The sequence below is a fragment of the Candidozyma haemuli genome, assembly GCF_002926055.2.
Source record: "Candidozyma haemuli strain B11899 chromosome Unknown E_2014730914, whole genome shotgun sequence".
NCBI lineage: Eukaryota > Fungi > Ascomycota > Pichiomycetes > Serinales > Metschnikowiaceae > Candidozyma > Candidozyma haemuli.
Genome location: NW_020289903.1, coordinates 874,905 through 899,451, shown reverse-complemented (window position 1 = coordinate 899,451; position 24,547 = coordinate 874,905). Strand labels below are relative to the sequence as shown.

General features: G+C 46.1%; 10 protein-coding genes and 1 non-coding gene across 11 annotated transcripts; 6 read left to right on the top strand and 5 right to left on the bottom strand. All coding sequences in view use genetic code 12, as the record gives it.

The window, feature by feature from the left end:
• Nucleotides 1-115: 115 nt before the first annotated feature.
• Nucleotides 116-3,046, top strand: CXQ85_003566 (diphthamide biosynthesis protein 2; the record flags this gene model as incomplete). The annotated part of the gene is made up of 3 exons (XM_025487203.1): nt 116-1,824; nt 2,141-2,989; nt 3,043-3,046. 3 exons carry the CDS (start codon nt 116-118, stop codon nt 3,044-3,046), a joined length of 2,562 nt encoding a protein of 853 aa, XP_025340651.1.
• Nucleotides 3,047-3,068: 22 nt separating this feature from the next.
• SPC2 (signal peptidase complex subunit) lies at nt 3,069-3,628 on the bottom strand (the record flags this gene model as incomplete). Its single annotated transcript, XM_025487202.1, has 2 exons — nt 3,069-3,552; nt 3,600-3,628. The coding sequence occupies 2 exons, from the start codon at nt 3,626-3,628 to the stop codon at nt 3,069-3,071; spliced, it is 513 nt and encodes a 170-aa protein (XP_025340650.1).
• Nucleotides 3,629-3,836: 208 nt separating this feature from the next.
• CXQ85_003564 (uncharacterized protein) lies at nt 3,837-5,693 on the bottom strand (the record flags this gene model as incomplete). Its single annotated transcript, XM_025487201.1, has 1 exon — nt 3,837-5,693. The coding sequence occupies one exon, from the start codon at nt 5,691-5,693 to the stop codon at nt 3,837-3,839; it is 1,857 nt and encodes a 618-aa protein (XP_025340649.1).
• A 1,470-nt stretch (nt 5,694-7,163) lies between these two features.
• CXQ85_003563 (putative zinc metalloprotease) lies at nt 7,164-9,683 on the top strand (the record flags this gene model as incomplete). The annotated part of the gene is made up of 1 exon (XM_025487200.1): nt 7,164-9,683. One exon carries the CDS (start codon nt 7,164-7,166, stop codon nt 9,681-9,683), a length of 2,520 nt encoding a protein of 839 aa, XP_025340648.1.
• Nucleotides 9,684-9,913: 230 nt separating this feature from the next.
• CXQ85_003562 lies at nt 9,914-9,997 on the top strand. Its single transcript has one exon. It is a non-coding gene; the product is annotated as a tRNA-Tyr (tRNA).
• A 100-nt stretch (nt 9,998-10,097) lies between these two features.
• Nucleotides 10,098-10,856, bottom strand: CXQ85_003561 (gamma-glutamylcyclotransferase; the record flags this gene model as incomplete). The annotated part of the gene is made up of 1 exon (XM_025487199.1): nt 10,098-10,856. The coding sequence occupies one exon, from the start codon at nt 10,854-10,856 to the stop codon at nt 10,098-10,100; it is 759 nt and encodes a 252-aa protein (XP_025340647.1).
• A 1,589-nt stretch (nt 10,857-12,445) lies between these two features.
• Nucleotides 12,446-15,156, top strand: CNH1 (Cnh1p; the record flags this gene model as incomplete). Its single annotated transcript, XM_025487198.1, has 2 exons — nt 12,446-12,463; nt 12,511-15,156. 2 exons carry the CDS (start codon nt 12,446-12,448, stop codon nt 15,154-15,156), a joined length of 2,664 nt encoding a protein of 887 aa, XP_025340646.1.
• A 193-nt stretch (nt 15,157-15,349) lies between these two features.
• On the bottom strand, nt 15,350-16,642 carry CAR2 (ornithine-oxo-acid transaminase; the record flags this gene model as incomplete). The annotated part of the gene is made up of 1 exon (XM_025487197.1): nt 15,350-16,642. The coding sequence occupies one exon, from the start codon at nt 16,640-16,642 to the stop codon at nt 15,350-15,352; it is 1,293 nt and encodes a 430-aa protein (XP_025340645.1).
• A 1,837-nt stretch (nt 16,643-18,479) lies between these two features.
• Nucleotides 18,480-18,917, top strand: CXQ85_003558 (uncharacterized protein; the record flags this gene model as incomplete). Its single annotated transcript, XM_025487196.1, has 1 exon — nt 18,480-18,917. One exon carries the CDS (start codon nt 18,480-18,482, stop codon nt 18,915-18,917), a length of 438 nt encoding a protein of 145 aa, XP_025340644.1.
• Nucleotides 18,918-19,964: 1,047 nt separating this feature from the next.
• Nucleotides 19,965-21,638, top strand: ECM7 (Ecm7p; the record flags this gene model as incomplete). The annotated part of the gene is made up of 1 exon (XM_025487195.1): nt 19,965-21,638. One exon carries the CDS (start codon nt 19,965-19,967, stop codon nt 21,636-21,638), a length of 1,674 nt encoding a protein of 557 aa, XP_025340643.1.
• A 1,076-nt stretch (nt 21,639-22,714) lies between these two features.
• Nucleotides 22,715-24,031, bottom strand: MET15 (bifunctional cysteine synthase/O-acetylhomoserine aminocarboxypropyltransferase; the record flags this gene model as incomplete). The annotated part of the gene is made up of 1 exon (XM_025487194.1): nt 22,715-24,031. One exon carries the CDS (start codon nt 24,029-24,031, stop codon nt 22,715-22,717), a length of 1,317 nt encoding a protein of 438 aa, XP_025340642.1.
• Between the last annotated feature and the right edge of the window lie 516 nt (nt 24,032-24,547).

The window sequence follows — 24,547 nt, the reverse complement described above, 5'->3', positions numbered from 1 at the left end:
GCCAGTAAGTGGGCCACACTGTGGAGTGCGCAGTGGGATGCTCTTCTCTGAAAAAAGCGCACCCACTGGGATCTCATCAGATCTTCAAGTCTTCTCCACATTCTTTCCACTCAAGATGCCTCTGGCCGAGCTAGTAGCGCCGGCGCTTTCTACTGCCCAAGACGAACAGACGTTTAGTTATGCGAAAATAGACAAAACAGAAATCAAAAGAACCCATCTCCATCTCCAGCCGGGAGAGAACTACCTAGACAAGATATATGAGTACTACAAGCTAGATGAGGTAGCAGCGTTTTTGAGTGAAAAGGAGACAAACGAAGAGGGCCAGGAGGTTCCAAAGCACAAGAGAGTGACTCTCCAGTTCCCAGATTCCTTGGTTTGCGACGCAGCTGCTGTAGCTCAGCAGTTACAGAAGAAGCTAGGACTAACTGCTGTACCTGAAGAGATCAAGACAGAAACAGAAAAAGAGAACTGTAACAGTTGTCAGACAGATTGCTGCAAGTCCAAGGATTCTCCTGATATAACTACAACCCAGAAACTCTGGGTTTTGGCAGATACGTCTTACTCATCTTGCTGTGTGGATGAGGTAGCAGCAGAGCATGTCAAGTCTGATTTGCTTATACACTTTGGCGATGCATGTTTGAATGCTGTTTCGAAGCTTCCTTGTGCTTATGTTTTTGGTAAGCCATACGTTGACGTGGACGAGTTGGTCCAAGAGATAAGAACCAGGTACCCTGAGGACGATACTAAGGTTGTGCTTATGGCTGATGCTCCATATACGTATATTTTGCATGAAGCGAAGAAGCGTCTTGAAGACTATAGCAATGTTGTTGTTGCAGATGTGGAAAGCAAAGAGGCTCCAATTTTGGGGTACCAGCCAGTGCAAGGCACTGAGGCACAGTTAAGAGCATTAAACAGAGTCTTCCATACTATTGAAGATGAAGAGAGTGATGTTTTGGCAGAGTACGAATTATTCCATGTCACGAGCCCAGAAACGCCTCGTTTGCTCCAGCTCACCACCAAGTTCCTGCTGGTGACGTTATTCGACCCTTCTACCAACTCCACGTCCCAAGGCCCATACCCTAACTTGATGAGACGTTACAGATACATGCACATGGCCAGAAGTGCCGGAACGATTGGTATTTTGGTGAATACGCTATCGCTCAGCAACACCAGAGAGTTGATCAACGGGATAGGCAAGAAACTTAAAGAGGCAGGGAAGAAGCATTACATTTTCGTGGTTGGTAAGCCCAATGTTGCCAAATTGGCCAATTTCGAAGCCATAGACCTTTGGTGTGTGCTTGGATGTGACCATCAAGGTATTATTGTGGACCAAAGCAACGAGTACTTCAAAGCTATCGTTACTCCATATGAGCTTTTGCTAGCATTGAGTGACGAATTGTCATGGACAGGTAAATGGGTCACCGACTTCAAGAGCATTTTGAACGAGCTTGGCGAGGAGCCTGAAGAAGCACCAGAAAAAGCCCACAACGACGATTCAGACGACGAAGCGCCCGTTTTCGATCCCGTCACCGGCCAATACACCAGCATGTCCAAACCACTCAGACGTCTCCAGCATCTCCAGATCTCCCAGGACGGCGAGCCCACACCGACCGATTCCACAGCTCTCGTCCAGAAACTCTCCCTGGCCGTTGCCCTCAAAAACACCGTTTCCACGTCAGCAGCACATTTACAGCAAAGAGCATGGACTGGTCTTGGAAGTGACTTTAAAGACCAAGAAGCAGACAGCGACAGTGACTACGACGAAAGCGGTGCCGCCATTGAAGAAGGAGCGTCAGGAATTGCCCGTGGCTACGATTTCGACCGGTCCTCCCAAAAACCACCTCCTTCAACAGCTAACTAAACATAAATGGCCCATCCATCATTTGATGGCTTCCCTCGTCCTTCCCTGTTTTTCGCAGCCAGTTTTGCATCCAGCTACTCATGTGCGCATTGCCAATTCCTCAATGCATTTCGCTTAGCTCCACCAACCACTGGTCTTTCCACCAATCATTATGACCGTGGACAAACTTGTTCAGGAGGCCGTGCGCTACCATTGGCTGCTTTACCCTGTGCTTTTTTTGTTGTGGTATGTTCAATTTGGATTTCATGTTGAAATGGGAATTTTTCACTAACCTCACAGTCTAGTTACTCGCTTCCACTGGCTATATGTGATAGCTTACTTGGTTCTTTTCGTTATAGACGCTGCTGCCATATACAGCCAGGCGTATAAACTACCGTCGGAGTGGGTTTCGCTTGGACTGAACGACATTGCGTTGGTGACGGGCGGCTCATCGGGGCTAGGGCTAGAGTTGGTGAAGCAGTTGCTTTTTGAGTATAAGGTTGGTAAGGTGATTGTGCTAGATATCCGCAAACCAGAGTTTGAGTTTGGCTCTTCGCAGCTTGAATTTCATCGCTGTGACGTTTCTCGTGATCACGATTTGCATTATACGCTCAATGGAGTGTTGCACAGCTTGGATGCTCGTCATGAGCATATCTCGGTGCTTGTGAATAATGCTGGCGTCAGGAATAGTGGCCTGCTACTAAACCTTACCGATGCCGATATCCGCCAGACGTTTAATGTCAACACGTTTGCGCAGATTACTTCCCTTAGAAAAGTCATTTCCCATCATATCAAGCATTATAAGCACTCACAGCTATATGTTGTGAGCGTTTCATCCATATTGGCAGCGTTGGCGCCAAAGAACGGTTCTGTCTACGCTGCATCAAAGGCAGCCATTTTCCAAGTCCACGAAAGTCTCACACAAGAGCTTCGCTCCCTACCGAATATCCGTCTTCTTCTCGTGGCTCCAGGCCAATTGACTACAGACATGTTTAAAGACGTTACACCTAGCAGGACGTACTTTGCGCCGCTAGTCAACCATATCCGGTTGGCCACAGATATCTTGAAGAAAGCCAACATTGGCGAAATGGGCGTTCTATGTGCTCCCTTCTACGCCAACTGGCTTCCCTTGGTCAAGGTACTCCCTGTGTTCCTACAAGACTTGTGTCGCTGGTTCTCCCAGATGGACGATAAACTTCCAGATAAGTAAACTTTATAGACTAATGCATCATTGGCTCTTCTTCTCGACCAAGTCGCCAAACTCCTGGACGGCAGCGTCCTGGTTGAAGTACCCGAACTGGTCAAATATCTTATTGAATGGAATCTCCTTGGTCACAGCTCCCTGCTCGTTGCCATTAAGCACCACCTTCACATTATAAATCGGATCGTACTTCGTCGTCCATGCAAACACTGCAATCGTGTCCTTCTTCTTCTTACCCACATACTTGTTGTTCTTGTAGCCTGGACCAGAAGTAAAGTATAGTAACACAGTACTAATCACAAAGTATAACGCCACCGAGCCTGCAATCACATAGTACGAGTCATTGAACGAGTAGTTCTTGTCTAGCCAGAAAAGGAACCCAGCAATGGCCACAGTAACAAGTCCAAGGCCAAGTTTTATATCTATCAATGTGAACGACTGCTCATAGCCGTAGTGGCCAAAAACCACAGGAAGATGCTCTTCCACGGCATTTTTCAACTCTTTAACCGAACTGTTATGTTAGTATACAATTTTTCACCTTCTTTTTGCCTTACATACTTGAGGTTCACCTTCTTTCCAGTAGACATGGTGTTGTACTTGAACCACCATTTCGGGCGCGATCTATGTGTCCAGTACACTCCCAGGCCAGTTGGAGGACCTTTTGGGAGGCCATTGAGAAAAGCATATAGTATACAATGAATAAGAAGAGAATGGTATTCTGGGGTAGTTCCTGGTGGAGGATAAAGTCGAAATGTCTTCGCCTCCACCTGCCCTGCGTGGTATGCTGTGTATTGTCTATTGCCTAGGAAGAGGAAAGCAAGATAAGCTTCTTCTTCTTCTTTTTCTTTTGCCGTTGGCAGTACCGTTGGCTTCGTGCTTCTCCATCTCTTCTCTTGCCTTTCTGATCATTTCCTCGGCATCCCACCCGTCATCTTCGCCTTCGATGCTTTGGAGCTCTGATTTGGGTATACTGGTTCCCCAGACGGTCCTTTGCATCTGTGCTTCTCTGGACTCTTGCAGCTCAGGCTCGTCTAGCGAAGCGTCGACTTCTTCGGTGTGGGATTCAGCACTCAATGCTGGTAGGTCTCTGTAATCTGAAATGCTGAGGCTGCCGAAGTTGGCAGGCGGCATCCAGTCGTGCTCTTGTTCGTGGTGGCCATTATTCTCGCGATCAAAGAACTCTCTAGTACGTCTCTCTTCGTCATTGAGCGCCCTGCGCCGCTTAGACTCTTCGGAATGGAACTTCTTGCTTGACTGCTTGCTTCTTTTCGTGAGATCAGCCTTGAACGTGTTCCATGTTTCCTTGGTGATGTACTCGTTGTTCTGCCATTTGCACTCTAAGAACCCAATCGTAGTGCCTTGTGGTAAATGCAGTAAATATTTGTACTTTGTTAATGCTGTTTCTGCGCTTAGTTCCTCGTACCGAATGTTTTCAACTTGTGCAATGAGTGAACTCGGAAGCAGCGCGTAATCATTGTTGTAACTAGACTTCAACACCTTGATATCTAGCGGTGAAAGTACGTACACCGTCGATGATTTAAACCCTGTTTGGTAATAAAAGAATGTTGCACCGGCACCCTGAAGTTTGTTAGCTTGATGGGCTTTGGCAACTTCAGGGAGGTCAGATGCGAACTTAGTAGACCAAAGAGCCAAGTCGTCGTCGATATTCTTAAGTGCCATTCTGGTAAACTTACCGTCATCGTGATAAAGCTCCTTTTCTTCATCGTATGCGCGTTTGATTTGCTCTTTCTCTGCCTCGTACATGCTAACCAAGTATGAGAGATCACCTTTGAAGAATCTCAGGTACTGGCTCAAATCAGGATCTGTCTGTGCAGCCCAAGGGAATGTATCGATAGTTTCTTGGAGCTCTTCAAAATGACGAGGCAAGGGAAATACCCTATGTGGTTGCCTACTCATTAGAGTAAGTACCACTTCATCCTTAATCTTGGGCACTTCAAAACGCTCGTCCACGTTATCTATCTGTACCGGTTTGACATCCTTCTGTCTGATAATCGATCCACATAACGGACAATCTCTATACTTCTCCACAATCACCTTGCTCTCCTTCTTCATCAGGGCAGGAACCTCGCTTTCTAAAAGCGATAGCAAGCATGTGAGACACAAGATATGGCCACAAGATGTAATCATACGAGGAGCAGTCAAATCTTCAGATAAGCAAATAGGACAAGCGTTACCCTTAGGCACGATAATCCTCAATATGTCATCTGTATCCACAGGCACATTCGGATCAATCTGTTGCACGTTATAGTTCTTTCTGTAGTCTAGCACAAACTTATAATTCACGTTGATAAACCTCATACCATGCAAAAACAAGTTCTGTTTCCGAGGCTTATTATCGTAACCTGAGCTTCTTCTTCTCTGGCGTGGTCTCTGCAGCTTCTGGTACTCTGGCAGGTCTCTATACAGCTGGAAGTCAAGCAAATGGTTGATGGAGATCTGGTTTTTGCGTGAGTTGGCGTTCACCTTCTTCCCCAGCTTTGCCTGACGTTCCAACGAGGAAATGTCATTATTCAACGACCTGTAATCGTTCGATCTCCTCGAATGGCGATGGCTATGGCCATGCACAGCTTCCCCCATGTTCGAGTCGTGGGAGTTTGCTGGCGCCTTTCGTGAAGGGTTCTGGTTGCTCATGGTATCCCGAGCCAAAAGTTCATGTTATGCCGAAGCACAAAAAAGTCAGGTTTAACTGGTTCTTAACTAAAAGAATACCGGTGGTGTTCCTGGTATCTTGCGAAGAGAAGAAAGCCATGCCCAGCAAGTGCAGGAGGAGCCCACGAGGAACACCACCACTGATGGCAAGGGCCCAGGAAGGAAGAAGTGGTGGTGGGATAAAAAGATGGGTTATTTTGTGAGGTGAAGAAGATGATGGTAAGTTTGGTTTTTTTGATTTTTGGGTTTTTGATAGTCTGGGCTGTTTATAGGTGTATTGTTGTTTGGAGTGGTAGGTGTATCTGGATGAGTCAGCAACTGGAGGAGGCACATTTTCAGGAACGAAAGAATGCTTTTTGGGAGAGTGATGTTTGAAAATGAAACGAAAGACTCCGGCTGAACTAGGAAGTGGTGTTGCTTATTGACGTTTAGGCTTTTGGGTGGAGGTGTTTCGCAGCCATTTGCAGCCATTTATATGGGACAATGCTGGAACACAGTGGGGAGGACCAGTGGTATAAAGATCTAGAAGTTGGGTATATCATTTAAGGGCATTCAATAGGCAGAGAGTTGGCTAATTGGTCGTATTTATTTGGAAAGAAGAGGGGATCTAAGTGTAGCTAGTGTTGTAGCGTTTGCAACCAAGAAGAGGTAATCATACTGAGTATATGGTAACCGGTTAACTTCACCTAACTTACAGAGTTTATACCAGAGAAGAGTTTTGAGCCATTAAAGGCCACTTCGGAAATACTATAACCTTTGAAAACTTCGAAAAGGTTCAAATGATTTCTGAAGAGAGAAGTACCTGCTTAGCTTCTATTAATACCCATAACAGCAATAGGGTCAACCGTTCTTTGGACTCATTGTATATTCAAGATCAAAAGGCTTAAATTGCCCTCTTAAGAGTAATCTTGTCCAAATCATAAGTCTTCCCTTAACTTCTCTCTTAACTATCAACCCTCTAACCCTCTCTTTCCATTCCTCGTCTCCAGTCACAAGACCATAACCACCTTCCAAATACCACCGTCCAGTTCCTCCAACCCCACATTTCCTACCATCTTTAAGTCTGTAAAAACGCAACCTCCACCCCTAAATCACCCCTAATTCATTCCTCTCCACCTACCCACCTCGCTTCTCCATCCACCTTCACGGTTTGGCTGCGAAAAGCAGATCTCCAGCCAGAACCCCAGAATCTCACCAACCACAGTACCAACCACCACTCTATAAAATCCAGTTCTCCCCCAAACAGCCCAATTTTCATCCAAACCGTTCCTCCCCATTCCACCTCCAAATCCACCAACCTTCACTTTCCCAACCCTCCCCTAACCCTCTTCTTCTTCACCTTCCCTCTGTCTTGTCTTGGCTGACCTGCGCCTTACGCCTACGCTTTTCGCACCCTAACATCAATCCGAACCGTATCGTATCTCATAACCTACTACTACTATTCCCCACCAAATGTCCTACGAACGGTTGTCGAACGGCTCGTTGCCGTCACTTCCGCCTGCGTACGACAGCAATAGTGAGTCGCCTCCTCGCACCCTGCGGGACGGGGACGACGACGATACTGGCTATGGCTTTGCTTCGGGTTCCGGAAGTTCCAATGTTGCACCTCCAATAGAGCAGTTTGAGATCGACGACGACGAAGTGTACGAGCCCGTGAAGCGGGATAGCGTGATTAAGCGGTTTGTGTTTGTTTCAAAGAGATGTGCTTTCACCTTTAGGGATAAGGTGGTGGACCCGGTGGTTCGCTGTCTAGATCCGATATATGAGGTGTATAACTACTTCCACCGCCACTACGAGCTGCTGTTGCTCAAGTTGGGCAATCCGTTGGTGGTAAAGCGGTTGTTGTATGTGTTTTTGGTGGTGATGTTGATGTTTGTGGTGTCGGAGAATGAAAACACTGATGGCATTAACGGCACCTCTGGAGGCGCCTTCTCTTCGGGACACTTTTACGATACAGACAAGTTGGGCGATACGTTGGCCCATTATATCGAGGGGAGAACTCTCCAGGAGAACTTGCAGTACCTCTCGTCGATGCCCCACATGGCTGGTACTATGGGAGACTTGGCTTTGGCTCGGTATGTGGAGAGCTACTTCACCAACAATGGTATCACGAACGTCGACTTTCATGAGCTCGAGACGTTTTTGAACTTCCCCACGGGCGATTCGTACCTCAGATTGGCTGACGGCTCGCTTCTGGCTTCTTTGGGCGGCAGAGACAATGTCCATGAGCAACTTATGGCGTTTAACCCTAATTCTCCTAGCTCAGATGGTGAAATTGAGGCTCCATTCATTTATGGTAACCATGGTGATCCTGAAGACTTGCAGAAACTCTTGCATGAGCGCATGGACCTCAAGGGAGCCATCCTTTTCGTCAAATATGGAGGCGAGACCCCAGAAGCAAACAAGGTTTATGCAGCTACTCAGCTTGGTGTCAAGGCTGTGGTGTTCATATCTCCAAAAGTTCCATTTGCAGGAGATGCAGCTGATGATACTATCAAGAAGACGAACGTTGGTCTCTGGAGATACAGCGCCGGTGATGTGTTGAGACCAGGTTGGTCCAAGCATGGCACTTACTTCTCTAATACTGACTGGGAACATTCGAAGGCCACTCCAAAGATACCTTCTATTCCTGTTAGCTGGAAAGATGGTATGGCTTTTGTGAGCAAACTCAAGAACCAGGGTGTTGATTTTGGTGATGGCTTCTTTTCGGGTAGCCTTGATAAGAATCCTAAGATCAAGCTTGTTGTCAAGAATACTGAGCGCATGACCCACCCAATCTGGAACATTGTTGGCCACATTCCTGGTCGTGAACAGCCTGAAAAGGGTGTTCTTTTCGGTGCTGCTCGTGATTCTTCTTGTTACGGCGCTATGTCATCCGCCAGTGGCACCGCTGCATTGTTGGAGCTTGTTAAGATCTTCTCTGGTCTCCAGAGAAAGTACAACTGGACTCCTACTAGGTCATTGTATTTCGTTTCTTTCGATGGTACTGAGAACAACTTGGCTGGATGCGCCAAGTGGGTCGAAGCCAGAAAAGATTCTCTTATTAGCGAAGGCTACACTTACATTGATATCAACGGTTTGGTCACCGGTGACAAATTATCAATCGAGGCCCATCCATTTGTTCAAAATATTATCAAGGATGCCATGAAGAAGGTTAGTCTTACTGAAGACCAGAAATCCGGCTCTCTCCAGTCGCTCTACGATCTTTACAAATCCCGGAACCAGGGCAAGGATGATATCTCCTATAGCATGTTGGAAGAGAGAAACTATGTGCCTTTCATCAACGAGATCAACATGCCCGCCATGGAGGTCGCGTACAAGGGTGACTTTGTTGAGGGAACCTGTGCTGATACTTTCAGGACCTTCACCGACAAGAAAGTCGACCCTGAAGTGAAGAAGCATAAGCAGGTTGTTGAGGTTCTTGCTAGAGTGGGCCTCGAACTTGTTGAGAACCCCATGATCCCATTCGACTTTGAGAGCCTTGCCAATGACTTATCCGATCACCAGAAAGATCTTGAAAAATACATCTCAGACCAAATAAAGGCGTACCCTTCGCCAGTTACGACTAAATTCTCTTTCGATGGGTTAAAACGTGCTATTGATAAGCTCAGACGTGACGCTCACCAGATGAGGATTAGGCAAGTTGATTGGAAGAACTTCATTGAACACAGTGGTATGGAACCACCAGTGTTTGCTGCCACAAGACGCCTGATGAACCAGAATATGGTTCTTTTTGACTCATACTTCCTCAGCAACGAGGCTCTGCGTCCAAGAGTGGGATATGCAAACTATCTTTTCGGTGCCCCATTTGATGCGCCATCTACGGATGACTCTTCAAAGTACCACTGGAACAGTTTCCCTATGGTACGTGATGCTGCAGCCAAAGGAAAATTTGGAGACGCTCAATCTGAGATCGATCGCGTCGCTAGCTTGATAGAATCTGCCTGTGCAGCTATCAATCCCATGGGTTAGGTTTATGTTAGATAGGGTAGTTTAATGGATAAGGAAATGGACTTTTCGTGTAGTTTCGTTTTGAAAAACCTTCTTTTTTGGCTAAAAAACTTTAATTTCGATAATTTCAGCACTGGAATTGTAATTCTTAAAATACTTTCCGGACGTAAAAAGAACTGAAATCATGACTTTTGTGGGTTTCTCAAATATAGGTGATATATAAAAGCAAAAATAGTTCCCTTCAAGAGATCCTCTCGGTGGCCAAGCTGGCTAAGGCGCGAGACTGTAATGTGATTGTAATCTTGAGATCGGGTGTTCGACTCACCCCCGGGAGATTTCTTTTTGTTTTTTGAAGTTCTAAGAGCTTTAACGGCTTCATTTTTACATCAGGCTTCTTTTTAGCTAATTTTTTTTTATCTATGTGTATACTTTGATCTATTTTGCGGGTTCAGCAAGAGCGACGAGATCTTCGAGGTAGAAGTCTCTAGATCTGAGTTGCGGATCAAGAGCTCTTACTGCTTTAGTAAGCTCGTTCAAGTACTCAAAGTTAGGACCGCTGGGTCCACGGCTGGTTTTAATGACAGCAGCCGTATCCTGGACGCTCTCAGGACCAACAAAGGACTCGTTATCTATGGTGCCGATGTAGATGAATGACTCAATGAAAAGGTCTCCATCTTTGTCGCGAGGAATATCACTTATAGCCGCCTTTGCCTCATCAGGAACACTATGTACTTGGAACTTGACCTGGTGAAGCGTGTAGCCATCTTGTTCTCTGACATCCAAATACGCCTTCATTTCATCCACATGTTCTGGCGGAACATAATATGCCACTCCCCACACCTTCAAATCATCCTCCTCTAGTTGATCTATTCTATGTTGCACGTCATGGATCCCATTGGCCAATGCACCACTGGGAAGGTCAGCCACCGACGTTGTAGCTATATTAGACTCTCCCAATTTCGGATTGAGTTCATAAGTACACAAATCATTATGGAATCTGTTGTGGCTCTTCAAGTCATCGAGAGACATAAGCGTGACCACTCTGCCTGGGCTTTCAGGAGTACCTCTGTGATCTGAAGACGACTGCCAGAACCGGCGAATGTAGCCCTTGAGGGTTCCAGTCACCTTGAACTCGTAAAGTGGTGGTGGCTTAAAGATAAGCAGGCCGTAGCCAATGATCCACATTCCTGACATGATGGAGTAACTGTGGCTTGGGATGTGTTGGAGGTGTATTGGGTTCTATAAATGTATAAGGGGATGGAAATCCGTTTATAGTACTGACTATATCAATGGAAAGTCAATGCTGGGTTGAAATCAAGAAAAGTATGGGGTATGTACTTGTTGGTAACTGTGCGTAATCTGTGGAAACATATAGATTCGTCTAACGTGTGCACCAGTGCCTCCTGGACGAAATGATGGAAGTACCAAAGGGAGGGAATTTTATGGAAATTTGTTATTAGGAGTGTAATAAGTCATCTCTTGGCTTGCTGATGGGTATATTTGTTGATGTGATTTGTTCGTGGTGCTGCTTGGTTGGCGAGTTTTGAGCCCATTTTGCAGCCATTTCGCAACCACTTGAAGCACCATGGATTATCTGGTGGTGGCTGGGAAGTTGACGGAAGGGATAGAAGTGGAGTTGTTTTCCGTTTAGTATTCTATGGGGGTCAATGAATTTGGCATTGAACGGGGATTCAGAAGTGGGATTTGGGATAGGGCGGTACTGGGTGGAAGTGAGACATATTTTGGGTCTAATTTACGTCATATAGCACCAGGATAAGGCATTACCAGTCCTAAATAGCAATTACTATTTCTTCTACAATTTTAGGTGTTCAACAAGTATATTGCTTTCGGGCTGCGGCTCTTGAGTTTTCGTTCTCCTTTAGTTACTCTAGTTTCTCTGCTTACTCTGGTTGGACTAGTTCTCCACCCAAGTATCCCATACTTTAACATTAGCAGCTTTGAATACGTTATATACACATGTTTGGGCCCTTCTTGTAGTCTATAAGCCCAGAAGGATACAATGAAGAAGCAGACTTCTTCTCGAAAGCCAGAAACTCTTAGTTTAATGTCCTCCAGCTACCAACCAAATCCCCCAAGACCAAGTCCCTTGGCCCTGATCTAACCCACCTAACCAAATCCTTTCCACACCTTCCATCCAAACATACCCAACCTAGTACACACACTCTCCCAAGTTCGATCTAACCCACCACTTCCATGCATGTTCCTTCGGTCACCAGGACCACCTCTAGACCCTCCTCCCCTTTCACCCCTGCATTCCCAATCCCCCCAATTAACCATCATTCTCCAGTTCCCAACCCCATTCCATTCCCCACCCTCTCCAAACACGTTCATCTAAGAAACATTCACTTGTCCAACACTCCAAGCCCTAGGCTTCTTCTTCCTATTGTATTCAGCAAGCCTACCGTCCCTCAACATAAGCGCTTACCTAAGCATGCCTGAACGGCGTCAACCACGCAGAACGCAGCCTCTGCAGAGCTTATCGGCATCGCAAAGTCCTCTCTTACCCAAAAACCATAACTTCCATGAAAAACAACTCTCTCGCTTATTAAGAAGATCAGCAGCTAGCCTCACGTCAAATACCTGTCAAGCAACCTTCTATAGTACTTTGTCAGGCTCGCCAGACGCAGCTTCTTCTCTTGGCAGACTGCACACACTGCAGGTGACAATCCTCTCCCCAAGCATCACAAAAACTGGTTAACCGATACTACCAGTGATAAACCTGATCCTGTTTCCACCTTGCGAGCATAATCTATTGGTCTACGATGTGGTCGCAACTAGAGGTATGTGAATACTGAAACCTTCTGTTAACTTTTTACTAACCCTTCAGATAGAACAGTCACATATAGCGTATGCTTGCGTGGGTATCTTTAGCACGCTATTTTCGCTAGCGTCGCTTTTCGTTAAGGAACGTTTATATATTGGTGAGGCTACCGTTGCTACCATAGCAGGGTTGATCTTTGGTCCTCACTGCCTTAAATGGCTTGATCCCCTTTCTTGGGGTAACTCAGACCATTTGACGTTGGAGATCTGTCGAATAGTCTTGTGTATCCAGATTGTCGCTGTGGCAGTCGAACTTCCTAGAAAGTATATGAAGAAACATTGGCTTTCCGTGACCATCTTCTTGCTTCCAGTCATGACTTGTGGCTGGTTAGTCGTGGGTCTTTTCATTTGGGCCCTTATACCGCACTTCAACTTTGCAGATGGCCTTTTGGTCGCTGCTTGCGTTACAGCTACTGACCCTGTTCTTGCTGCTGCTGTGGTTGGTAAGGGTAAGTTTGCCGAGAGAGTGCCGGGCCACTTGCGTAACTTGCTTACTGCTGAGTCTGGGTGCAATGATGGTATGGCATTCCCATTTATTTTCCTTGCACTTAACTTGGTCACTCAAGCGAATCACGCCAGACACGTTGTTAGAGACTGGTTTACGCTTACCATTCTCTGGGAGTGTTGTTTCGGTGTTGTACTTGGTGTTGTGCTTGGCTATTCCCTTAGAAAAGCTGTGGCGTTCGCTGAGAACAAGGATCTCATTGATAGAGAGTCCTTCTTGGCCCTTTTCATCTTTCTTGCCTTTGTTTCTGCTGGTGTGGGCTCCATGCTTGGAGTTGATGACCTTTTGGTCTCCTTTGCTGCCGGTACGGCTTTCGGCTGGAACGGTGAATTCGCCAGAAAGACTGAAGAGTCGCATGTTTCCACTGTGATTGACTTGCTTCTAAACTTGTCTTTCTTCGTCTACTTTGGTGCTATTGTGCCATGGCCAGACTTCAACAACAGCGAGCTTGGTCTTGATGTTTGGAGATTAATCATCCTTGCCATTGTCATCATTTTCTTGAGAAGAATTCCGGCTGTATTGGCTCTAAAACCGTTTACACCAGATGTGAAGACATGGAGAGAAGCTTTGTTCTGTGGTCATTTTGGTCCTATTGGTGTAGGTGCCATTTTTGCTGCTATTCTTGCCAGAGGTGACTTAGAAGCACATTACACTGACGAAGAAACTCCATTGGCTGACCTTAAGGATATCAGCTTCCCCCATTACCAGCTCATCAAGTGCCTTTGGCCAATTGTCTGTTTTATTGTCATTACATCCATCATTGTTCATGGTTCTTCTGTCGCTGTGTTAACCTTGGGTAAGCGTTTGAACAGAATGGCAATCACCATGACAACTACCAATACCCACGATCAGGGTCCTTCATGGATGTCCCGTTTACAAAAGCTCGACAGAACCACCACGTCTTATTCTTTGCATAGCATCGATACTGCCCATCCTGACCTCAAACCAGAGGAGACAGTTACTTCTCAAACAGGCGTTAAAGTCAGGCCTGCTGGAGGTGCCAGACGTAAGAGACTTCAAAGGAAGCAAAGACAACGTGAGGGTAAGGGACATGCAGATGATGTTCCTACTACCGAGAGACATCGCCCTCAAACTGAGGTTTTGCAACTAGGCAAATCACAGTCTTATGCTCCATCAGGCAAGAGTGATGCTGATGACTCTGGTGAAACCTCGTCAACATTCGCTGAACACGTTCCAGAAAAGAGGGACGAAAATATTAATGAAGAAACTTTGGGTGAGGTCAGAAACAAGATTGCTGAAAAATCGGGTAAACCTCTTGATGAACTCGACGCAGAAGAGGATCAAGTACCTGCTACTATTTACAAGGAAGGTCGTCATATCATTGTTGAAGACCAAGATGGAGAAATTATAGAGAGTCTTCCTTTGCAAGAGCTTGAGAAGTGCAAGGTCACTCCACCTAATGCTGATAATGTCAGTATCCACTCTATGGGCTCTTTGAGACGCCAAATGTCACAGTTCTCGGCTGCCTCTCATCCACTGATGGTTTCTTCTGGTTCTGAGAGTGGAGAATCAATTGGAAAGAAGATCACAAGAACATTGAGCAACAAGAAGAAGGCTTTCTACAAGAAGGACGGCGGAAAGAAATTCTTCGCTCACCAGATCGATAACTTGATTGTAATTGAAAACTCTGATGGTGAAGTTGTTAGACGTTACAGAGTTAACAAGCATATCAATCCCAACAAACCGAAGCCACAACTGGCCGCTAGAGCTAGATCCGGTTCGATTGTTAACAAAGCTTTGTCGCTTGTTGGTATCAAAAATAAGGACACTCCAGCTGACGCCAATGCAGCAAAGGAAGCCGGTCTGCCAGATACAGCAGCGTTGGAGTCTCCACTTCCCGTTCCTGAAGAAGAGAAGGTGGAAATTCCTCATAACATCTCTCCTCATGATGACGAGAAAAAGTTTAACAAGTCAATGGAACGTAAACTTACTGGCATGATTGAGGAGGAGACTGGCGTTGGTAGCCATGCTCTCGTCTTGGAAGAAGAGAACCCATCCAGTGTTGAAGACACTGCAGAGTCAGATGAACTGGAAGGAGAGAAAGAGACCGAGGTTGAAAAGAAGAGAAGATTGGCAGCATTAGGGCATCTGTCCAACAGAAGAGACCTGAACGATGAAGAGAGGTAAGGACAATATGACCGTGTAAATCAGCATTAGCTCTATATATTTAGCATTTTTTTGGCATTATTTAACAAAAGACATTTCACTTATCATAAGAGAAGACCCATTGTAGAAATGAATGCAAGCCCTCTAACGAACATTACACCAGATTCTCGTGAAGAGACATTAATTTTTTTGGAACCACAGGAATGCAACATACTTAGTGAGCAGCCTTTGGAGCGTTTGGCAACTTAACCAAAGCAGCCTTGATACCTTCAACACCCTTGAGCAAGTCCTCCTCAGAAATAACCAATGGAGGAGCCAATCTGATGATGTTGTCGTGGGTTGGCTTAGCCAAAACACCCTGGTCCTTCATGAGCAAGCAGAGGTCCCAAGCGGTCCTGCCGTTGGTCTTAGCGTCGTCAATGACAATGGCAGCCATCAAGCCCTTACCTCTGACCTCAGCAATGATGCCATCGGACTGGGACTTCAACTCCTCCAACTTGTTGCGCAAAAGCTCACCCAAGGTGTTTGATCTTTCAACCAAGTTCTCATCCTTGACAACCTCCAAAGCAGCCATGGCGACACGGCAGGCCAATGGGTTACCACCGTAAGTGGAGCCGTGAGAACCTGGGGTAATGGTCAGCATGATGTCCTTAGAAGACAAGACAGCGGAAACTGGGTAAACACCACCGGAAATGGCCTTACCCAAGAGGATAACATCTGGCTTGACGTTCTTGTAGTGCTCGTAGCACAACATCTTACCGGTTCTGGCAACACCGGTCTGGATCTCGTCACAGATCAACAAGACATTGTGCTTCTTACAGAGCTCTTGCACTCTGGTGAAGTAGTCAGCTGGAGGAACGACAATACCGGCCTCACCCTGAATTGGCTCCAACAAGATAGCAGCGATCTTGTCACCAGCATTGGCGAAAGCCTTCTCGACATCCTCAATGACACCGTATCTCAACAAAGAGCCCTTTGGCTCACCTGGGATCTGAGGACCGACACCGTTCAAGTATGGACCGAAGTTGGTAGTGGCCTCGGAGTCGGTAGACATGGAAATGACACCCAAGGTTCTGCCGTGGAAATTGTCAACCGCAGACAAGACAATGGCCTCATCTTCCTTGATGCCCTTCTTGACGTAACCCCATCTTCTGGCCAATTTAAGAGCAGTCTCCACGGCCTCGGCACCGGTGTTCATTGGCAACACCATCTCGTAGTTGAAAAACTCCGTGATGTACTTGGCAAACTGGCCAAACACATCAGACGAAAAAGCTCTAGAGCACAAGGTCAACGTGTTGGCCTGGTCGACCAAAGCCTCAATGATCTTTGGGTGGCAATGGCCCTGGTTCACGGCCGAGTAGGCAGAAAGAAAGTCCAAGTACTCCTTACCCTCAGGGTCCCAAACGTGGGCACCTTTAGCCTTTTGGAACACCACTGGGAGAGGGTGGTAGTTGTGAGCGGAGTACTCCTCCTCGTACTGTTTAGCGGTAGCAGAAGAAATAGACATTGTTGTTTATAGAAAAAATGGATGTAAAAAAAGTGGATAATTGCCCAACACATGGGGAAATCATGGCCCATTTATAGTGTCCCTCTGGATCGCTCTATCTTGCCTATAGGTGTATTGCGCGGTGTTGGTTGCCCTTGGCGGATGCATGGTGACCACGGAAATTCTGGGGACGCTTCACGCATCGAAATGCCGTCCGTAAGTTGCAAGTCAAGGCGAGGCGGTGAAAAAAAAAATGGATGGAGAAGTGGGTGGAAGAAAAGTGGGGAATCTAATTTGAATGGTGGTAGGTTGGCGGTTGGCGGTTGGCGGTTGGGGAATTCTGGTTTTTGTGGTGGTTATGGAGTGGCTGCGAGGTTTCTTGGAAGACCTGGGGACACCGAGAATCACCAAGAGCAATCAGATGGACCACTGGAGGTGATGGTAATCTGGAGATAGGGATAGTTAAGGTTATGGGAGACGTATTTTGGATGGTATTCTTCTATTTGTATGTTTTCTTTATATATATTTATGTATATTTTTAGGGCACTTCTGGACCGCTTGTCTTCGGTGGTTGTACGGCTGCAGAAAGTATGTCAACGTGTGTCCGAGCAGGAATGGCTGCGAAAATTGCTACTCCAGGGAAGTGCCAATAGGGAAGCACTGGGGAAGGGGATAGAGGAATGTTTTGGTGGTTTTTTTCAAAGGTTAAAGGGATGGTGGTATTGAAGGAGAATTGGAGGAAAGGTAATTGAAGCGGGGGAGGACGCTGTTGGTGGTGGTGGTGGGTCAATGGTGGAAGAGAAGGCATTGGATGGTTAATGTAATGTTAACTATAGAAATTGAACTTATTCAAGAAAGCAAGTTTCAGTTTTACAGTAGATCTTCCTGTCATTATAGCTTCAACTTTGGAAACATCTGGCTTAGCATCACCTTCTGTGGTCCATTATACGTATAATATTGGTTCAATGAGCTGTATTATTGAAGAATATGATGAGCTACCTCCTATAAACGCTATTTAGCTAACTCTTTTTACTGTAAAGCTTGATCTTTAAGTACAGCTCAATGGTACAATTGCCATTGAAGTGCTCCTTAGAAGCACATACTGTGTTACTCGTAGTATATGCTACCATCACCCATTCCAGGTAGAAGCCTAACAATGAAATCAGATTACCTTCCCTTTAAACTCCATATAACAGCAACACAAACCATCATAGTATTAAGTTCATCAAACTTCTTATTGCCCAGAACCATAGCCTCTGCTTACACCACTCTTTGTTCTCTTCCTGACGCGGTCCATCCATTCACAGCCACCATCAACCTCACCAAGTATCCCCCACCACTAAACCTCCCCAATCAACTGAAACACCCAAAACACAAAAACTCCAGAACGACTTCTCGGCCACTTAAATCTCCCCCTATATCCCTTCTTTTGCCCTATTCTTGAAGGTACCCACTTCTCCACCCTGAGCCTCACCTTATCACACTGGCTGCGAAAAGCCTCAAGCGCCCCATGAGTCTCATATACCAGGCCAGCCTACGACCCAGGAGCAATAAAAACTGAAAAAAGTACAAATCCCAGAATACCCGCCTCCTCTTCACCTTCTGTCCCCTTATTCAAATTTTTCCTTCTTTCTTACGGTGTCTTTTGGTCTCCCTGGTTTGTTTTGGTGTTCCTCTATACAGCCCAGTGCCTGTCGCTCATTTACATCCTATTAGGAAACGCACAGAAAAAAAGTGATCTCGTCTACGGTTAACCAACGTCATCCGACACTCCATCCCCATCACATAAAACACACTAAAAAGGGACCATCTAACTCACATTTACTCATACTTCTATTGCACATTCATTTACATTACCATGGAACAACCAACGAAACGCACACAGATGCACTCTTTCCAGCCTCAGCATGAGAACCCTGACATCGCTTCTTTGGCTACCATTGGCATGAGAATAAGAAAATCCGTTGCTGACGGCTACTCTGTTTCTCACGATGCCTCTTATAACCACGGCTTGCCACAGACGCCCCAGTCTCAGCGTTCTTTCAACAGAGTGCCTCTTCCTTCCAATATGGATATGCCTCCTGCCTTGACCAACCAGGGCTCTACATTCCAGTCAGGCTCCAATGTCTCCGAATGGGGAATGCCATCCATGCCAGTTCAGACGATGCCATTGCAGGGCAATGGTTCGAAGAGAGGATTCGAGGAGGACGAGCCTCGCCAGTTTGGCATGGACAAGCCATCTTTGGAAGCGTACAACAACGCTTACGGGCAATTGAGATTTGACGAGGAATTTTAGCTTGATTGGTTGAAGACCTTGTCTTTTTCGTTGCACCGGTTGCTTCTATCGCTTGTTTTAATCTTTTACTTTTTTTATACGATTGGTACGAAAATCTGAATATAGTTATTGGGAATTCTTTGTAGGTGACGAAGTGGGCTCCAGATTTAGAGCAGTTGTAGGGGCACACTATTCAGACGAAGTAAGGACGAAGAGGGTCTTCCTCTTGTAAGCTTCTGGACTCCGATGAATGGCTATGAAATACTGTAACCTGCTTCTATGGCTAATGGGGCATCTGTTAGCCCACTTCAGTCTTCAAAAGTACAATTATAAAATCTACCATGCCATTTATAGCTACATCTACGCTAAATCATCTTCACCTGAGGTAATAGGTTGCAAACCACTACAAGTGAACGCGATAAGATCCCACCTATTCGAAATAAACGCCCAACTGACTGAAAAATGGCTCAAAGAAGAAGCGTAGCCGAATACCTTCGCTCAGCCTTGGCCTTGACTCAAGTGGGCTCTTTTTGTGTAATCTATAGCCCCAGTCATTCCACTCGCTCTACCCAAAACCCATATTTCAGCCCATCACCTATGAAGATCCAAAGAAGATCGAGTCTAGAAAACATCTAAATCCAATACCTGTAACAAACCACCCCATCTGCCTCTCTTCGCCAACTCTATACCATAGCCAATCTGTGGACCCGCCAAGAATCGCATATAGTGTATGCCCCTGCCATGGATCTCAAAACGACACGGCTCAAGCCAAAGCAGGAAGACACTAAAAAACTTTCCTTTTTTTTCATAGACTTCGTTCTACAACACAACACCTTCACCTTCAGCCCTTCACTGACCCACCTTAAGCCTACTCTTGTTTGTTTACCAGACGGCTTCTTATCTAGTGGCACCTCACCTGGACTGCACTTTTTCGCTTCGAGAAATCTTTAAGCCTACTCACCAGAACCGCTTCCCAATACACCTGCCACATTCGCTACGGGTCTATACCAAGGGCCTTTGACAGAAGGGAAAGCTTATTTTTAGTTCTTCGTGGACCATCCATGGAAAATGGGCTTCTTTAGAAGCTTGAAGGGCCTGTGCATGCGGCCTTTTCAGAACCTTACTGTTCAGCAGCGTTTACTACAGTTCCTCAGATTTGGTTCTCCCATATTGACGATTGCATTTGCTATTGCTTATTTGGCTTCGGGCCCAAACGTGCACTCTGCTCATTTGGCACGTATCAACTGTGCTCATTTGGATGTTGCTTTGGGTCTTTATAAGTCTTTGAGAAGCTCCATCTCGTCTACTGGTTCCGTCAACCAGGACATTTTACCTGTCGATAATGAACTTACGGATTCGGAAATCCACATTTTGACTGATTATACGGAGAAACAGGTTGCTGACGCTGCCCAGTATATCTTGCTTGGTGTGAATGAGTTTTGTATGATTTCTTACCGGACGACTTACAGCAGCTCACATATGGTCGAAGAAGACGTTAAGACAGTGTGTAAGTCCTACAAGGGTTTTGGGATATTTGATTACAGAGCTATTATGCTGGAAGCAGGGCTTGATATCATTTTGGCGTATGCCTACGAGTCGAATTATCAGAAGGACGATGAGTACTCACGAAGAATCGATGCGCGTAATAAACGTTTCCTGGTTCTTCAACCTGTGATGATCTTCCAAGTTCTAGTACAGCTGGTTATCTTGGTCTATGGGATAGTATTGTACAGCAACAGAAGAGGTGCAAAGGATCTCTCCAATATACCTAGCATCACGGTCAACGTGCTAGCGGTGTTGGCCGTTTCCGCGGGAATCATTATGATTGTGGCTGCTTCCATCGCTACCAACGAGTTGAGGTCTGTGAAGAAAGAAATTGCCAAAGGTATGTGGAGTTATGGTGTGAGAATGGTTATTGGTGATGTGTTCCTTGCCCTTGTATGGTGCACCTTCTCCTTTTCAGTGTTCACAATGTTCGCTTGGGCTTTGCCGTTATGGTGCTCGAATCCACCAGACGATGGATACAATTCGGACGACGAGATCACTTACCACTATCGTGATACAGTGGACGATAACGACAAGGATTCATTCGTGGTTCGTCCTTACCAAGTCTCAAGACAGCTTAAGCGTAACAAAACAAAAAAGTCTATTTCACGACTCTTTGACGACGCTGCTGGCTTCGAAGATGAACCGCATGTTCACAGATCGACTTCTGTTGATAACACTGGATACCGAGATGAAGGTCCATTTGCTTCTCCAGAAGACTATGAGGTTAACGAGCTGCCATTCCAGCCGGAGATGGTCGAGCTGAGTAGCCACATGCATACCGAGACTGAGCTCCGCAGGTTGGGTGCTACAATTACTCGTAAGTTCTCTGGCAGACGCAAAGGAGAAAAGAAATCCAAAAGAGCTTCTAAACGGGACTGGCTCCCGGAGAGGTCTACCACGCACAATTTGCTCTATGGCGACAATCACTTTTCTAATCATCAATACCCACTGACGCTTCCAGGAGTCTCTGAAAGCGGCTCGCTTACTAGAGCACCAACGCTCGATAATTTGGGCTCTTTTAATCGCTCCAGAAGTAATACTGGAAACGGTCTTCAGTCGCAGCCTCATCAGAACTTGTTGATGCCAGAAGGGTCTAGTGGCGGACATAATCGTTCAACTGACAATGTCTCTGTTCTTGATGAACAAGAGATGGAATTATTGAATAACAATCAGTTTATTAATAAGATTGTTTAGACGTTCTTGAGGAGCTGTCAAGAACTTATGGCTTCATTCGCATACTACGCATATAAATTGGACACAAATAGAATTATATTACTTTCTCTTATACTTCTTCTGTATTTCGAAATATTTGGCCAAAATATGAAAGAGAAATTTGATCTTGAGCCGTACTTCGCCCGGCCACTTACCCGTTTCAAGACTTACTGTCTGAATCTTGCCTTTGAAGATATATCTCTAATCAAGAGGTTCACTTACTGGGCCTGGTTTCTTCTTGGCTTCTTTATCTTCTTTGGAAGCCTCTTTCCCTGTCCTTGCACTACATCAACGTATGTAGTTAGAGCCAATGAAGGCGATGCCTCTTGGACTATGATTGCAGACGAGGGTCTTCAGCTTTTTGCGTATTTCTCAGAAGGTCTTGGAGGAGGTGCTAAATCAAGCATCCCAAGAGAATGGCCCATAAAGAAAAGCGACTACTATTTTGGCCCCCTAGGTATGTGTCGAGTTAATACTATATCTGGCGCTTCAGCTTGCTATAAGGGAGATGGGCTTGACATGCCTGGTATGATCGTGCGTGATCTTGGTACACAATTGGGACTCATTGGAGGAGTAGAAGATCCATTTGAATTTGGCAAGACTACAGCCGACATTTATAAGTCTGCCATCAAGGAAATTAGGTTGGTTATCGAGAAGAATCGATATTCACCGATGCTGGAACCTTTGGATGAAAATAAGACCAAAATGATGGTGTACTTGGAAAGCGCCCGCTTAGGCGCAAAGGCCATTAAGATAGTATGGCTATTACTTCTATCATTATTTTCTAGCGTTTCTTTTGCTGATCTAATGGTCTTTTTTGCCACTGGTAAGGGGAAACGGCATCTGAGGAACATTTGGCAAGCGATAATCTATGTGTTCATGATCCTTGAGATAGCATACATGGTGATAGCTATTGGTCCGTTAGTCGGGGATGGTTACTTTGACAACTACGGGTTGGTATGGAAGAATGCTTCCACAATCTACATTCTCTTCTGTCATTGTTTTTTGACGGTAGCTTTATTCTGCCAAAGTTTATCTAATACATAGTGTATTTATCTCTAAGCTCCGTAGACCTTCTTGAACGACTGCTCAAAGTCGGCAATAATATCGTCAATGAACTCAGTACCAACAGACACTCTAATTAACTCCTTGGTAACACCCGAGTTGAGCTTCTCCTCGTCACTCAATTGCTGGTGAGTAGTGAAGTATGGGGCAATAACCAAAGTTTTGGAGTCACCGACATTAGCCAAGTTAGAAGCAACCTCCAAGTTGTCCACAACCTGTGCGGCAGCTTCCTTGAATGGGTCGTCCACCTTCTCCTCGAGGTCCTTAACACCTAAGGCCAAAACACCACCGTAGTGTTCTGTGTTGAAGTACTTCTTAGCCAATTCGTGGCTCTCGTGGGAAGGCAAACCAACGTAAGAGACCCACTTGACGTGGGAAGACTTCTCCAACCACTGAGAAAGCTTCAAAGCATTGTAGGACTGTCTTTCAATACGCAAAGACAAGGTTTCCAAACCTTGGAGCAAAAGGAAAGAGCCGAATGGGTTCAAAGCTGGACCCAAGTCTCTCAACAATTCAATTCTAGCGTGGCCAATGAAAGCAGCCTCGCCCAAAGCGTCGTTCAAGACCAATCCGTGGTAACCTTCAGAAGGCTTAGAGAATTGAGGGAACTTGTCAGGGTATTCTTTCCATGGGAACTTACCAGAGTCCACAATGACACCACCGATGGTTGTACCGTGGCCACCAATCCACTTTGTAGCCGAATGAACCACAATGTCAGCACCCAATTTGATTGGACTCACCAAGTAGCCGCCAGCGCCAAAGGTGTTGTCCACAACGACGGGAACGCCGTTATCGTGAGCGATCTTGATGATCTTGTCAAAGTCAGGAACGTTATACTTGGGGTTACCAATAGACTCAACGTAGATAGCCTTAGTCTTGTTGTCAATCAACTTGGCAAAGTCGTCTGGAGAGTCACCATTGACAAATCTGGTCTCAATGCCCAATCTCTTGAAAGCCACCTTGAACTGGTTGTAGGTGCCTCCATACAAGTAAGACGTGGAAACGATATTATCACCAGCATGGGCCAAACCGCCAATGGTGATAAACTGAGCAGCCTGACCAGAGGCCACTGCCAAAGCACCAATACCACCTTCCAAAGCAGCAATTCTCTTCTCAAAAACATCATTGGTAGGGTTCATGATACGAGAGTAGATGTAACCCGGGGTCTCAAGACCGAACAACTGGGCACCATGCTTGGAGTCGTCAAACACATAAGAAGTAGTAGCATAGATAGGAGGAGCTCTGGCGCCGTGAGGCTTCTCCACCTCCTGGCCAGCGTGCAATTGAAGCGTGTCAAAGTGAGAAGGCATTATGTATAGATATATCTACAAACCCAAACCGGCACGGCTGGGGAAACCCACATGGTTATATAGTGGCTCGAGCCCCGAGCCCCAAACGAACAAGGGAAAAGATGCAAATGCACGTGATGGCCCCTACTGATTGTTCCAGGGGCCCCAGGCAGGCCGCCCGGCGTAAAGGAGCCTCTGGGGACCCCAGTGTGCATGGGTCGTTCCAGCTAATAGATCTAAGGATCTTGGGGTATGCGACGAAGCGTAAAGTGTGGGCCCCAAACTGTGGCTCAGTTGTGGACTTGGTCTCGGACAATAAGCGCGGTTCATCAAGAGGGACGAGAGGAGGGAAATGGGAATGGTATGAATTGCGCCCGTGGACCCTGTGGCGTGAAGAAGTCGGTGGTGGGTTGTTTTGGGAGAAGGTATTTGGGTGGGTTCAGTTGTGGGAGAATTCTTGGAGGAGGTGAAGTGGGTGGAGGTGCTGACTGGTGAAGGTGGTGCAAGTAGATGTATGGATATGTGAGAGGGCAAGTG